Source organism: Centruroides vittatus, unplaced genomic scaffold (assembly GCF_030686945.1).
Source record: "Centruroides vittatus isolate TY-2023 unplaced genomic scaffold, ASM3068694v2 contig_1035, whole genome shotgun sequence".
NCBI lineage: Eukaryota > Metazoa > Arthropoda > Arachnida > Scorpiones > Buthidae > Centruroides > Centruroides vittatus.
The window spans coordinates 1,713,168-1,727,339 of NW_027120673.1; the positions used below are offsets into that span (position 1 = coordinate 1,713,168).

General features: G+C 25.0%; 1 protein-coding gene across 2 annotated transcripts in view; it reads left to right on the plus strand.

Moving 5' to 3' along the window:
- LOC136969418 (uncharacterized) overlaps positions 1–14,172 on the plus strand; it is a 71,534-nt gene that overhangs the window by 3,567 nt on the left and 53,795 nt on the right. For both annotated transcript variants that reach the window (XM_067263567.1, XM_067263576.1), the window contains exons 2-3: positions 10,897–11,055; positions 13,332–13,553. In XM_067263567.1, coding sequence (XP_067119668.1) covers positions 10,946–11,055; positions 13,332–13,553 — 332 coding nt within the window. In that variant the 5' untranslated portion in view covers positions 10,897–10,945. The remainder of the gene's footprint in view (positions 1–10,896; positions 11,056–13,331; positions 13,554–14,172) is intronic.

A 14,172-nucleotide genomic window follows, 5' to 3' on the forward strand; every position in this document is an offset into this window, starting at 1 on the left:
GAACATATTTGAGTATGTTCCATTATCATTTGGATCTTGTCAAGTAATTTTAAAAGATCATTTGGACTTAGAGTGCGTTGCTTCTTGAGTCATCCCAAAAACAAATTTTTTCCAAAAATATCGTCATGTTTGAGTGGCCAAGGAAATGCTTTCTCTAGGCAAACTATTCTTAAAATGCATCACTATGAGTGATTAAACACGAATCTGTGCATTTGACACTGAAACAGCTCAACAATCAAGCGAATGGTGCTTAAATGGTGAAGACTGAAAAGACCATGTCAAAATCAAGGTTCAGTTGATTGTTTTGTTTGATTGTCTTAGTATTGTGCATCACAAATTCCTTTTGACTGACCAAACTGTCAACAAATATTTGAGCATTTTATGTTGTTTATGTGAAGAAATTTGTAGAAAATGATCTAATTTGTGATGAGAAAACACTTGTATTTTGCACCATGATAATGCACTTACTCACAATGCTCTTGTTCATGAATTTTTGGCCAAAATTCAACAAATATGGTTCCACAAGCTCTGTATTCACTTGATATGGCACTGGGTGACTTTTTCCTGTTTACTTGACTAAAACTTTTGCTTCATGTTCACCATTTTAAGTTGATTAATGTCATAAAACAAAATTGATTGCAAGTCCTGAAGGGGTTTCAGGAAAATGACTTTGAAGCATTTAGGTAAAAAAAATAGTAAAAGAACATGGCTGGCAGTTATTTAAATTTAATAAATACACAAAAACATGTTTAATAAATATATGTTTTGAAGATTAGAAAAAATGTCAGCATAAATGCATTGCAGTGGGAGAGGATTACTTTGAAGGAGATGAAATAAATTTTGATGATTAAATTGAAATCTTGTGTTTTATTGAACCATTCCTGATACTTTTTGTTCATGGGGGTATCTATACTAATAAATGATATACAGTGTGTATCAAAAGTTTCTTTACTCAAGTTTTGAATTTTTTGATTCAACCCATGGATCAAGAGGTAATCAAAAGTTTCAAATGGCATAGACAAGCCTTCATCCAAAATTTAATAACATATTGATGGTGGTGTTTAATAGTTTTGGAGAAAATTTAGTATTGAAGATACTATTTGCTGCATGTTGGAGTAACACATTCTTTACAATGCTACAGAAGTGTTAGAATAAGTTATAGCCTTATGAAATTATTGTAGAAAATGAATAGCAGAAGATTCTATCTTTAGTATATGATTTAATTATGCAAATTCCTGATAGCAAAGTTTTAGTGTGATAAATGAATGACAAAAGAATTGATTGATAAACAGTGGATAAGAGTTTCTCACTGATGATGATTTAATCAACAACATTCTAGAAGAGAATAAAATTATAGATGACAACAAAGAATATGAAATCATACAATTGATGATGATGGTAACTTATCAAGATGTGGAGATACTATCCAAATGCTTTAATTGGTTTGAAAATTAAGCTAAAGCTAATCTTACACAGTTCTATTGTTGCAAAGAATGTAATGTAGCTCTACAAAAGGGTTCATAATAAACAGAAGCAGAAAAATTGATGGATTTTTTCCAAACAGTAGAGAATATTTATTATTTGGTTAAACTTATAATTATATTTTAATAATTTGGTTTATACTTTATATACATACATGTGAGGACCGGGTTAAACTGGCCCAACCGATTTAAAAATTTTATTGTTCGAATCCCCTCGGGAGATAGCGATCAAGATTCAAAGGATGTGCAGCCTTCCGCCGTCAAACTCGCTTCCCTCCTCTCTGGATCCGACTTCTGAGTCACGGAGATCAACTCATCACCCTCTGTCGCGATTGGTGATTGCAGCGGATGAGACCTGGAGTATATAAAGGGGGGGAGATATCTGAGAACGGAGTCGCTGAAGGTCTGCATAAGACGCCCGACCCATAGGATCAGTCCCAAGAATCGAGGGCCGAACCCCCGAAGCCACTGAAGCCCGCTGCCGACAAGCTGCCCTGACTGATCTTCCTGCTTACCTCCATGACTGGAGAGCCGAGACGATTTCACCTTTGATTCCAACCGAGATATCAGAGGACGGGGTATGATTCCCCCCATGTGTAAACTCTCTCTCTCTCCCGCGATTAGGGACGGTACGCATTAGATGTCTGTATTTTGTTTGTCCGTCTAAATAAATCATCATGTGTTTTCATCATGGGTCCATTTATTCGAATATCGCTGTAAACTTATCGACAAACCCACACACTTCCTCCACTCGACCTGACAATTAATTACCCGATCCCGAGATTTCTTAATGAGTTAAAGGGCTATTGCGTTTTTGTTGTTTATTGTCAAAGAATCACAATATGTTGGCATATAAAAAATGAAATTTAATAAAGTATTAATAAACATAAAAAATATATGGATTACATAAATTAGCATTTTGTATTTTTTTAATGCCGATTTTATGTATTTTTAAGCAAATACTGATTTCTTTTCTTTTTACAGTTCAATCACAAAGAATAATACTTTGCTTCTCATTAATATGTTGCACAACTGACAACCAATTATATTCTTAGACAAAGAAGTCGAGGATTATAAGTTATTTCAGATAAGTTAACAAAACCAGAAGATGAAGGGACACATTATAATAGAAAATGCATTATTAAAGTTAGATGAAAACTGATTTAGACATGAAAATACTATTTGTGTGATTTTAATATAATATTTGAGTAGTTTAACATTTAGCAACCTACATCTATTGTTAACAATTTTATCTACATTTATCTAATATGTCATTTAATATTTATCATTGATGTAAAGAATTGAATAATTTTTGTGAAATTTTGAATGGTCAATCTATTTACTGATGCTGAGTGGATATTCTTATATAACCAATAGTCTCAAATAAATATCATTTCTTATGTTTTAAATTACATTATTTTCCCATTGAAAATAAAAATCAAAGTAGCATGTATTGAAACATTTTGAAATGAGGTTAAGAAAGTGAGTCTGACAGTTTTTACAAAATTCAACCATAATAATGAATGTTGATCTGCTTTATAGTATATCATGCAAAACTACATATAATATTTTTGCATGAACTATTTAATTTGATAATTAAAGTATAAAATTAAGTAGAAGTTTGCATGTAATTGTACCTCGCACATTTATGTTACAGCACAATGACACTATCTGTTGTAAATACCACAGATAACATTTTTCCAAGTAATTTCTGCTGAAATAGGTTTTTTAATATCTTTACTATATAAACTCTTTTATGCTTAAAATGCATTTCTCCTGAATGAGTCATAATCTATCTCATATTGGATTTTAGGACACTTATTACATTTTTTTGGGCTCATTTTATTTTATAAGAATGTATTGTATAAATATAACCTCAAAATGAACCTGTCACCGGTGTAAATCTTGCGAAAATCGTCTTACGAGTGTCTGACAAACATTTTCGAACTTAAAACAGTTCTTCTTCAGGTGAAGATGGAAGAATTTGAAAGATAGAATAGAATGTTTCAAATCGAATATTGTATAAAAGTAGTATAATTAATTTGATAGCTAAGTAATTTATATTTTTTTGTAAATAAACTTATACTAATATTTTTATAATTGAATAAATTTGTTTTTGTTTTACTTGATATTCAATATGCTGTGATTATTGGAACTTGAATATTTATTCTTAGTTTTCTTCCTTTTCTTTTATAAGCTTATTAAAAATCCCTGTAGAATTAAAAAATATTTGACCTTTTTTTAATTCTTATTTAATTTTGTAAAAATATTTAATATATTGTGTTTTATATATGTTTAATTCAAGTTTCATATATCATATATATATATATATATATTTGAAAATATTGTTTCAATTATTTGAGTCATATAATTTATCATATTCCATGCATATGAATAATAATAATAATTTATAATGTATGATACTGGAATATGATGATATAGTAATATTTCTGTATGCATCCTTATATAATAATTACAATAATAATAATGTCATATTAAAACTTAATGTTTAATTTTGTTTTAACTTTTCAATTTTGTATTTGTAATTATTGTGGAATGCGTTAATGCATAATGAATGATATCTTCTGTATTTATAATTACTCAAAATAAGACATTGTTTTAAAATACAACTAACAATGACAATAAACAATATTATGATCTTTATTAGTTTTCAGAGACTAATCTAACTTTCTAAGTTATTGATTATGGTACTTAACTTCTAAACTTTTGGAATTTTTTTCTGCCTTTAAAATTACAGAGCTGTAGAGTGAGACTAATTACAATTTTCAAATTCACAGGTGTGGACTACTGAGAAGTGAGTTTTGTCACTGTTAGTATTGGTGTATTACTGTGAAAACTAACAATTACTTACAGCAGTAATTACAATTTTGTTTTTCTTTCCAATATAAAAGACAACTCTAAATAATGTCTGTCATTTGACACTTAAATTCTAATGTATTTTTGGATGGAGATGAGAAAAAGAACAGAAGTATATGCATACATATCATTACACCCATTTCCCAGAAGAAGTGGAAGTAATAAATTAACTATTATGCATTATCTGATCATTTAGATTTTTTTCTTATATATTTAAAAGTAGATTTGAATAAAACATGAAGTTCCTGACTTAACAATATAATATTTTTTCTTATTTTTAATTAGATTACCTTGTGATATGAATAGATAGTGAATGCCTTTGTGTCACATTAATGATAATTGAAGATATTTGTTGGCATTGGTAATTCATATATATGTTCCTGAAAAATTTTAAGTTAATTGGCTGAAGTATTATTTAAAATATTATTTTCAAGGAGTAATATTTTTCTTCGTATTTAGAATTTGGTTAGAATAACAAGACCAAAATTATTATTTAGATCCTTCTCTGCCCAGGTTTAAGTTATGACTTTTATTATTCTGTATTTTCTGTAAAAATTAACAATGTTTAATGCTTGTAATAGAGTTCATTTTAAACCTAATTTCTGTAATTTGTTCAGTTTCCTTTCCCTTAATGTATTTCATAATAACTTAAAACTTCTTACCACAGTTGGTTCAAAATTAATGTTTTTGTTTTATAATTTTATTGTATTAATATGCAAATGTTTAATATATGATAGCTATAAATTGTCTAGCTACATGTGTGTTTAAAAATAATCATGTACCTAATTATTTTTGAAATATAAAATTTTACTTATGCTGATAAATAAAAGATATTATTATTTATTATATTACTATTTGGAAATACTCCAGAACTTATATTAACAATTTCTAGTTTCACTTTTTAATCTTGTTTTAAATATCAATAATGAGTAATGAATATTAGACGAACAGTAGTGTATTTACAAATTAATATAATAATTAAACTTAAAATAACATTTTTATAGAAATTTGAAAAGATTATGTCTTATAAAAAATTGAAATAATTTGACAGTAGTAGATGCAAAATCTGAATTTTATTCTGCTATAAGGAGTAATGAGTGTCTACTTTTATTATTAGTAGTTTGCATAGCAATAAGTGTAATGCTTGCTATGAAAATGAAATTTTTACTTTAGGTAAAGTAAGTGTAATTTTTAATCCATTTCCTCCAGTTCAGCTTGAAACTGGTACCTTTGTATTCCTCTCATCATAAGCTTTAATTTGAAATAGTTTGGCATTTTCTGATATATAGTTGATTTGTAGTTTTCCAGTTATCCCAGGGTGACCAGAAATTGCCCCTTAGTATTTTCCTTTATTTTTTTATTGCATCTTTGAAAGTATTGTTATGTTTATAATTATAAGAATACAGAATGGAAAATATTTGGCCAAATATTTAGTGCAGTTTCTATAAGAAATTTATTCTAATTACAAGTGTTTTAAATATAATATTTATTTGTATTTCCTATGAAATTACCACAAGACTATTGTTGAGAACAAATCACACATGAACTCTCTTTTTGATGGAAAAAGTAGGTTTATTTTCTATAATTTAAAAGGATATGCATTTTAGTCTTAATGCCCTTGTCAATGAGTCTTTGCAATGTTTGGCGAAAGATACAATGAAACATGAACAGTAACAGTTCACTCAGTTTAATGTAGAACAAATCAATACTACAAGATTTTGAACAAAGAACACTGAGATGATACAATATGTGGACACCATGTCTCCTTCCTGCATTTGATCTGGGCACCCAAACCAGCACCCAAACCAGCACCCCCTGCCAAAAATGCACTTTTTTCTAAATATTGATATAACATGAATGGCACCAAACACCAAACACCCTCTTCAATCCTATTTTATTAAATATATCAGCAAGAAATTACAGAATGTGTTAAATTATATTTAACATACATGTACAAAAGTTTTCTCAAAAGATATAATTATGTAAAAAAATATTAGTGACAGCTGGAATAACTAATTATTAAAACCTTTAGGTGAAATAAGTAAAACTGAAAAAATTAATATTAAGAAATAAGTAAATAAATAAATGTAGTAAAATATTATTAATATAATAAGACAATAAATATACTTGTAGAAATAAAATTATTTTTGTTAAATTGTATAAAACCATTTTGCTAGTATAAGTAAAACTGAAATATATTAAAAAAATAAATGAATAAAAGAATATAATAAAGTGTTGTAAAAATAATAAGAGGATATACCTGTAAAAATAAATATAATTATGTTAAAATGTATAAAAGGTTTTTGATTAAAAAGGTAGTAAAACATGAAAAAACCTTAAGATCAATTAAAACTGTTTAAAAATAAGGTGTAAGAGCATTCACTGTGTGTTTGGCATGATTGCAGTTTCTGGCAACTGCTGAGTTAGTGTAATCATACTTCGCAGCCTTTATAAGCTCTCTTATTCAAAACATTCTACCCATTTCACCTGTGTAATAGTATTTTGGCTAACATGTATAAGTGAAACTGTAAACCAAATTATTATTTAACATAACATCTATTTTACTATTAAGTTGTTCTTTGATTTTTAAGAAATTTTTGATTTTGTTATTCAGTGTGGGGGCTAGAATGATATTATATGGTGTTAATATTCTTTGGATATTTTCAAAAATTATCCAGGTATAATCTAGTTTTTTATAAATCATTTGTTTTAGGTATCAATTGTTTTATTGTGTGTTTTTGTAACCATTTGTTAATAATTTTGTTGGTGTGGTTATTTAGTTGAAAGATGTGGTATATATGCTTGATTTCTATGTTTTGGTCTGTTTTTTAATAAAAATAATTTTATTTCTACAGGTATATTGTCTTATTATTTTAATATTTTACTACATTTATTTATTTACTTATTTCTTAATAATTTTTAAATTTTTTTCAGTTTTACTTATTTTACCCAAAGGTTTTAATAATTAGTTATTCCAACTGTCGCTATAATATTTTTTTGGTAGTTGTTTTTTTTGAGAACTTTTGTACATGTATGTTGAATATAGTTTAACACATTCTGTAATTTCTTACATAATTTCTTGCCGATATATTTTAATAAAATAAGACTAAAGGGGAGCATCAAGCCCAAAATACATATTCTTTTATATAATAGGAAATAAACCTACTTTTTCTATCAAAAAGAGGTTCCTGTGTGATTTGTTCTCAACTGCAACCTTGTGCTAATTTCATAGGAAATACAATACTAATTGAGAGAACAATAAGCAGTCAAGTACTATAATATTTATAGTTATTAATTTAACTATTTCAATAACTGCTTTTTCTAAGGAAGCCAAATCTTTAATTATTACTGAAAAATATTTTCAGCTATCATTTAGCAATCACCAGTTTCCACTAATTATATTTTCAAACTTTTCCATATTTCAAATAATATTAGAACAACTTATTCCATATTGTTAAAGAATATTCATTTTCAATCAATTCTCTATTCTTTGAATCTTAGTTCATTACAAAGGGGTTAAAGTATTACATAAAGCTGGGGTTAGTACAACATAACGAATTAATGTAATAGATTAATACATGAAAATACAAAATAAAATACACAATAATAGTCATGTTTAAAAAATGTGATAAATTAATTATATCTTTTCAGGATTTAAATCTTATCAAATACTTTTTTCTGCTTGCTTCAAATTTCATACAGTGAAAGTATACATGTTTCCAAGTTTCATACACTTGCATACTAAAATTACTACAAATTCTCTCAGGATATACTATTATATGTCAAAATATAATTTTGACCACATCTCAGTTGCAGTATTGAACATTTCACATGTTCAATACTGCATACTGTTTATAGACATAAATTACTTATGTCTATAAACAAATAATTCTTGCACATAAAGTTGTTTTAATACTACAATATAATTGAAAATCTTTGTTTTTCCAACAAAGATCAATCTTCTTATGTGGTTTATACATTCTTATAATTAAAATTTGATAGCTTTCAATCAAATGAGGATCTTGAGACAACCCATAGGAAAGAGTCAATCTAGCAAATTTTTCAATGCTAACAACCAATTATAGGTAGAATTATCCATTGTTGAACACAATTTTATACAGTTTGTTATATGCTACTTTAACATAACTTCTATCAACTAATTTCAAAAGTCTAATCCAAAAAGAAACTATTGTACAGTACATCTTTGCATAAAATTATGGATTTTGAAATAAAAAGTGGTATCTACATGTGCATTTTTTAATCATGTTTTTAAAATGAATTCTACATCAAATTAATTAGACTGTTAGCAATTATGTAATTTAAGTTTTGTTTTCAATTATTCTATTCCAGTTTTTATAACAATAATTTATAATTGTATCCTAGTTATGTACTAATTTTTATTTTGTTAAATTAATATTTTGATTATGTATTAATTCAAAATTTTTAATAGCAACAAAAGCTAAACTGTTTTAAAGTATTTCACTCATTTATTTTTTTAATTTAATGCATAAACTGTTTAAAAAATTAAAACATATATACAAAGACAAAGAATTTAAAAATATTAGATAACAATTATGATTGTAGCTTTTAAATCCATTAAAAAAAAGTGACATTTGTATTTAGATCAAGGACTATCAAGCAAAACAAACTACCTTGAATTCTGAACAATTATATAATTATAAATAGGTGATAAATTTTTTTTTTATAATGTTTAGATCATTTATATTTTTATTTTGATATTGTTAGTTTAAATTATTACATGAATAATAACTTTTGTATATGTAAGTTTTCAAAAATAAGATGATTGAGTTTCTCATTTAGTATTGTTATATTCCTAAATGTGTGTATGTGTATAATATATGTATATATATATTTTCTATTAAATCTGTTATAAGATTGAAGGCATCTGTAACAATTAAATTTGTACTGGAATATTTGCAATGTTAGCTACAATTCAACCTGTAATTGATATTTAAAATTTTCAAATTTTAAATACCAATTACAAGTTGACTTTTGTAAGGAATGAAATACTAATTTTTTTAAAACTTAGATTTAATGACTAATTTTATCAATTGTAGACATGTTAAATTGGATATAGTAATTGCATTATAAATTGTTAATATTTTGTCTGTTTTTAGAATTTTATAATTATGATTTTACTTAAATCAAAATTTGTCACTAAATTATGACATATAAATCAAGAATAAAATAATTACAGCCTTGTTTTTGAAGCCAAAAATATTTATTCCTAACCTTAACTGAATACTGTGTAGTTTATATGGTTTGAAAATAGTTTTAAAGTCAAAACCAGTATAAATAAATATTTTTAATTTTCAAACATAAGGCTGAACTCATTTTATTATAAATCTTATGAGTTATTTATGTTTGATGTATTTGAATAACATTATAGATCTTAATTTCTGGTCTAAGTTCCATTTATAATAGCTAACTTCTTATTTAGGATTAACAATATCCTGTACACCACATAATACAATAGAATAAAGTTATAAAATAGAACAGTGTTAATTAAAACAAACAAATTGAAGTAAAACACATTGTAATGAGAGAATTTTCATTTTTATTAAAATACTTTATCAAACAAACATTCCAGAATAAAAACAAAAATATTTAGAACATTAAAATTTAAATATATTCAAATAAATCAGCGACAGTATATTATAGGGAAGAACTAAGCTAAATTATTAACTATTGGTTATAAAATTATTAAAAATCTTTTAAAACATTCAGAGCAAAAGAAAATCTACAGTACAATCTAACATAAAATAATTACTGTACTACAAAAGATACAAAAATTTACCTCCAATCAATGTTTTATTCTTACATGTGGGTTACAAGATATTATATGTTATTCATATATATATATATATATATTAACTATGTACGGTACATTAGTGACTATTTCTATTTGTAGTTAAATTTTAATTAAGAAAGTATCTGCTATTCAGTGGCTACTTTTGAGTTAGTTACTTGAATTGTAGCATTTTGCAGTTGCACTTTGGGAAAAGTGTTATATTCTTTGTTAACATGGAATTTGTGTTATTATCAAGTGTTGCCATGAAGAATAATTTATTTGATCCTAGTGTTAAGTTATAGAGGTATAAATTAGATTACATTTTTTTAAATGCCACGACAAGTTTTACAGAATGTCAAGTTATTGAGAGACTGGGACTCTACTATAATGCTATTTTAGTTGATACAATGTTTTGCAGTGATATTTTGTTATTGATATTCATATAGTTGTAATATTTTTAAATGATTCAAATTAACAATAAAAATATTTTATTATTTTTAAAGTGTCACTAATAAACTATTGTATTTGAACTAATATTTTTGATTTAACAGTCATTGTCAGATTCTGTTCTAAAAATTATTGTATTTTTATTATATGAATGTTTACTTTTATGTTACTTGAGTTTCTATTTTTTTTCATATTTATAAGTTTTTAATTATATTTTTATCTTTAATTTATTAAAAGTAAAAAGTATTCATTATTTAGATATTTAATGTTTAATTTCAGGTTAATATTGCACTCATAACATTTATGTAATGTTTAAATATTTCAAACTATGACACGAAAAATAAATAAATCACACTTGAGCAAAGATGAATGTGAAAAAATTCTTGCTGTAATTCAACGTGATTGCAATTTGCGACAAAAAGAACAGGAACGTTTAAGGTAAGAAGTACATTTTAGTTAATATTTACAAAAAATTTTATTGTTTGTATTTAAGAATCTTTCAAATATTTTGTTTGAAATTAAATATTGCTTACAATAGTATTATACTATTTACTTATTTAGAATAGCTGAACATTAAAAATCCATTATTATAAGGAGTAGATAGATCTTTTAATGTTTTTAATGTTCATCTACTTATTCCCTAATCGATTTGAAAAAAGCTCACTAGTTTGGACATTAACAGATTTATAATGCATAACAATTATGCAAATTAACTCACTAAGAATAACAAACTAGTCTAAATTTTTTTTGTGTGTGTTTTGTTTAATGTATCATGCTATTTTAATGAATAGGGCATGATACGATTTATGACAAAATGCAATGTTATAAAATCAAACACCTCTTAGTCAACAGCTGATTTTCTGTTAAGGACATCAGCTATTGGCTAAAAATCTATTTCTTTAATAGCTCTTTCAGGAAATTAGTTAGTTTTTAAACATTTAAATTTATTAAGCTGTAGGTGGTAAAAGATGTTTTTACTATTAAAAATGTTAATCATTGTCATTATGAACTTAAATGTTTAAAAGAGATAAAACACCACTTATTGGACTGGAATGATATAGTAGATACTTCACTCAAAAGCTTTAAATTATTTTCCTGTAACAGTTAATATGAAACAGTTTTTTTTACTAATGTTTTCGATCTTCAATTGAAGGTCTTCAGGACTTGATTCTATATTCATTGTTGAAATGCTTGAATTGAACAGTGATGTTTTTTGAAAAATTTAAAATAATTTTTAAATTAAAGAGATTCTTAGAATATATAAAATAGAAATAAAAGTAACGATAAATATATAAAATTAGAAAGTATACAATTAAAATCAATATTTAAACACTATTTGTATTTTAATTGTATAATTTGTCATAAGTTGGAGACTGATTGTATGTTGAAAGCTACATGCTCTTTAAAAATGGCAGAAAATCTTAATGTAGATTACTGAAGTTTTAAAAATAACTTCCAATCGGCAGGTTAAATTATATTAAATTGTTTAGTTAATTAATTTAGTTAACGAAAAGATTTATAGTATAAGATATTCTTAATTTCAATCTGTACTATATTCTGAAATGTTACTGTTCTAGAAATACTAAAAATTTAGTAAATAAACAAAATGTTTTTGCAGTCTCATTCCCAAAAGCAGCAATACGTATGTTCAATTATAAGGAAAGTTATTTAAGAATGTAAGAATAATTTACTCTGTTCAGTAGATTAAATTATTATTATATTTCCAATTTCTCTTTAATGTGACACCAGAATAAAATAGAATGATAAATGGAACAACAACAAAAAAATGGAAGTAGACAATGTGAATAAATTCTAATTAAATGAAAATAATACAAAGAAAATCTAATACTAATTTCATATTGTTCAGCTTTTTACAAATAATCAAAAAATGTAACACAAACCTGATCTAATACAGGAAGTGTTACTTATCTCTATGATAACCTCTATGCATGATAAATAATACTATTATAAATATTGAAATTATTTTATTTGAAAGTGTTATTACTTACAAACTTACTTATGCCGTTTCTTTTATATTTTTTAATAATTAATGATTACTAAGTTTGGTTTATATTTATTTGAAATATGTCTTATTCTCATTTAATAAATTTGTACATGTTTTTTGTATACATTGTTTAAATGCTATTTTTCTTGAAATTAGGACCGGCTTGAATGAACTCCTTTTATACTAAGTTATAATCCTTTTATATTCTAAGTCAAAACATTTGATTTTTGTATTATACAGATATGAAATATTATGTTTATATGAGATAATATATTTTAAATTAATTATAAATTTTAATTGTAAGTAAAACTGAATAAACTTTAGAAATATTGTAAACATGTAATGGAATGAAAATTATTTAATACCCAAATAAATGTTTAATTTTAATTAAAATTAAGTTTAAAAATTTATTTGTATGATATATTTTCATAAATATTATTAAATAATATATAAAGAATATAACAAGTTATAAATTTAACAGTTTTAAGATGGAATGTTATTTTTTTTTTAATATTAGATTTTGTTATTCTCTGTCAGTAATAATGATGTGTGTTATAAGAAATATACAATAAAAAAAAATAGTATACAAATTAATATTGTATTTTATTGATAATCTCTATGATTAATTATTTTATTATTTTACTGCTATTTTTGTAATTGATTTTTCATGGATAATTTAATTTTAATTTTTTGTTGTCTTATAATTTAGTAAAATTGAAGAAGAGCTGAATGAAAAAGCATCACAAAGAAGTGTTTTAGCAAAGCGTAAAGAATTTAATGAAAAATGGTGTATATTGTGCTGTTCAACTTTTAATTTACTATTTAATAAGAAATTTTATTGTCACGATTGCCATTTTTATGTTTGTCGACATTGTGCTGTTTGGGAAAGCCAAGAAAAAATTTGGTTGTGCAGATTATGTGAACATCAACGGTAAGAATTTATATTATATTAACATTGGCACTATTATTTAAACAATAATCTGATCATATAATATACATTAATAAATATTTTTGAGTTAAAAATTATTAATATTATATAAATAAAACCACACCAATATAACAGCAGATTAATTTTGCATTGAATGTTCTCAATCTACTTCATAGACTCTTTTCAGGATTCTTTAGATGCTGTTATTTTGATGTGGTTTTATTTATTCGTTACCTGTTACAGCATCACATATATCAATTATTAATTATCATAATCTTCAAAGTGAAATTGTTTTAATTGATGCAATTTCTTTGTCAAACATGATTTACATATAAGTAGAATTATGAATTTGATTTTATTGTTAAATTAGTTTTTTTACTTTCTTGTTGAACAGTATTATATTTTTCTTATTATATTAATATTGCCACTTGGTGTATTCTGTATGATAGTGTGACCAATCAAATTGAGCTTCTCAGATATTTGTTGTTTTGATCATCTTTCTTTGATGATTATTACTTGCTGAATGATTGGTATTGTTTTATAAGCTTTCTGTTAATTAATAAATTGTATTAAAGCAAAGCAAAGTGATTTATCTGATTCTTAATTGATTTACAAAAATTGT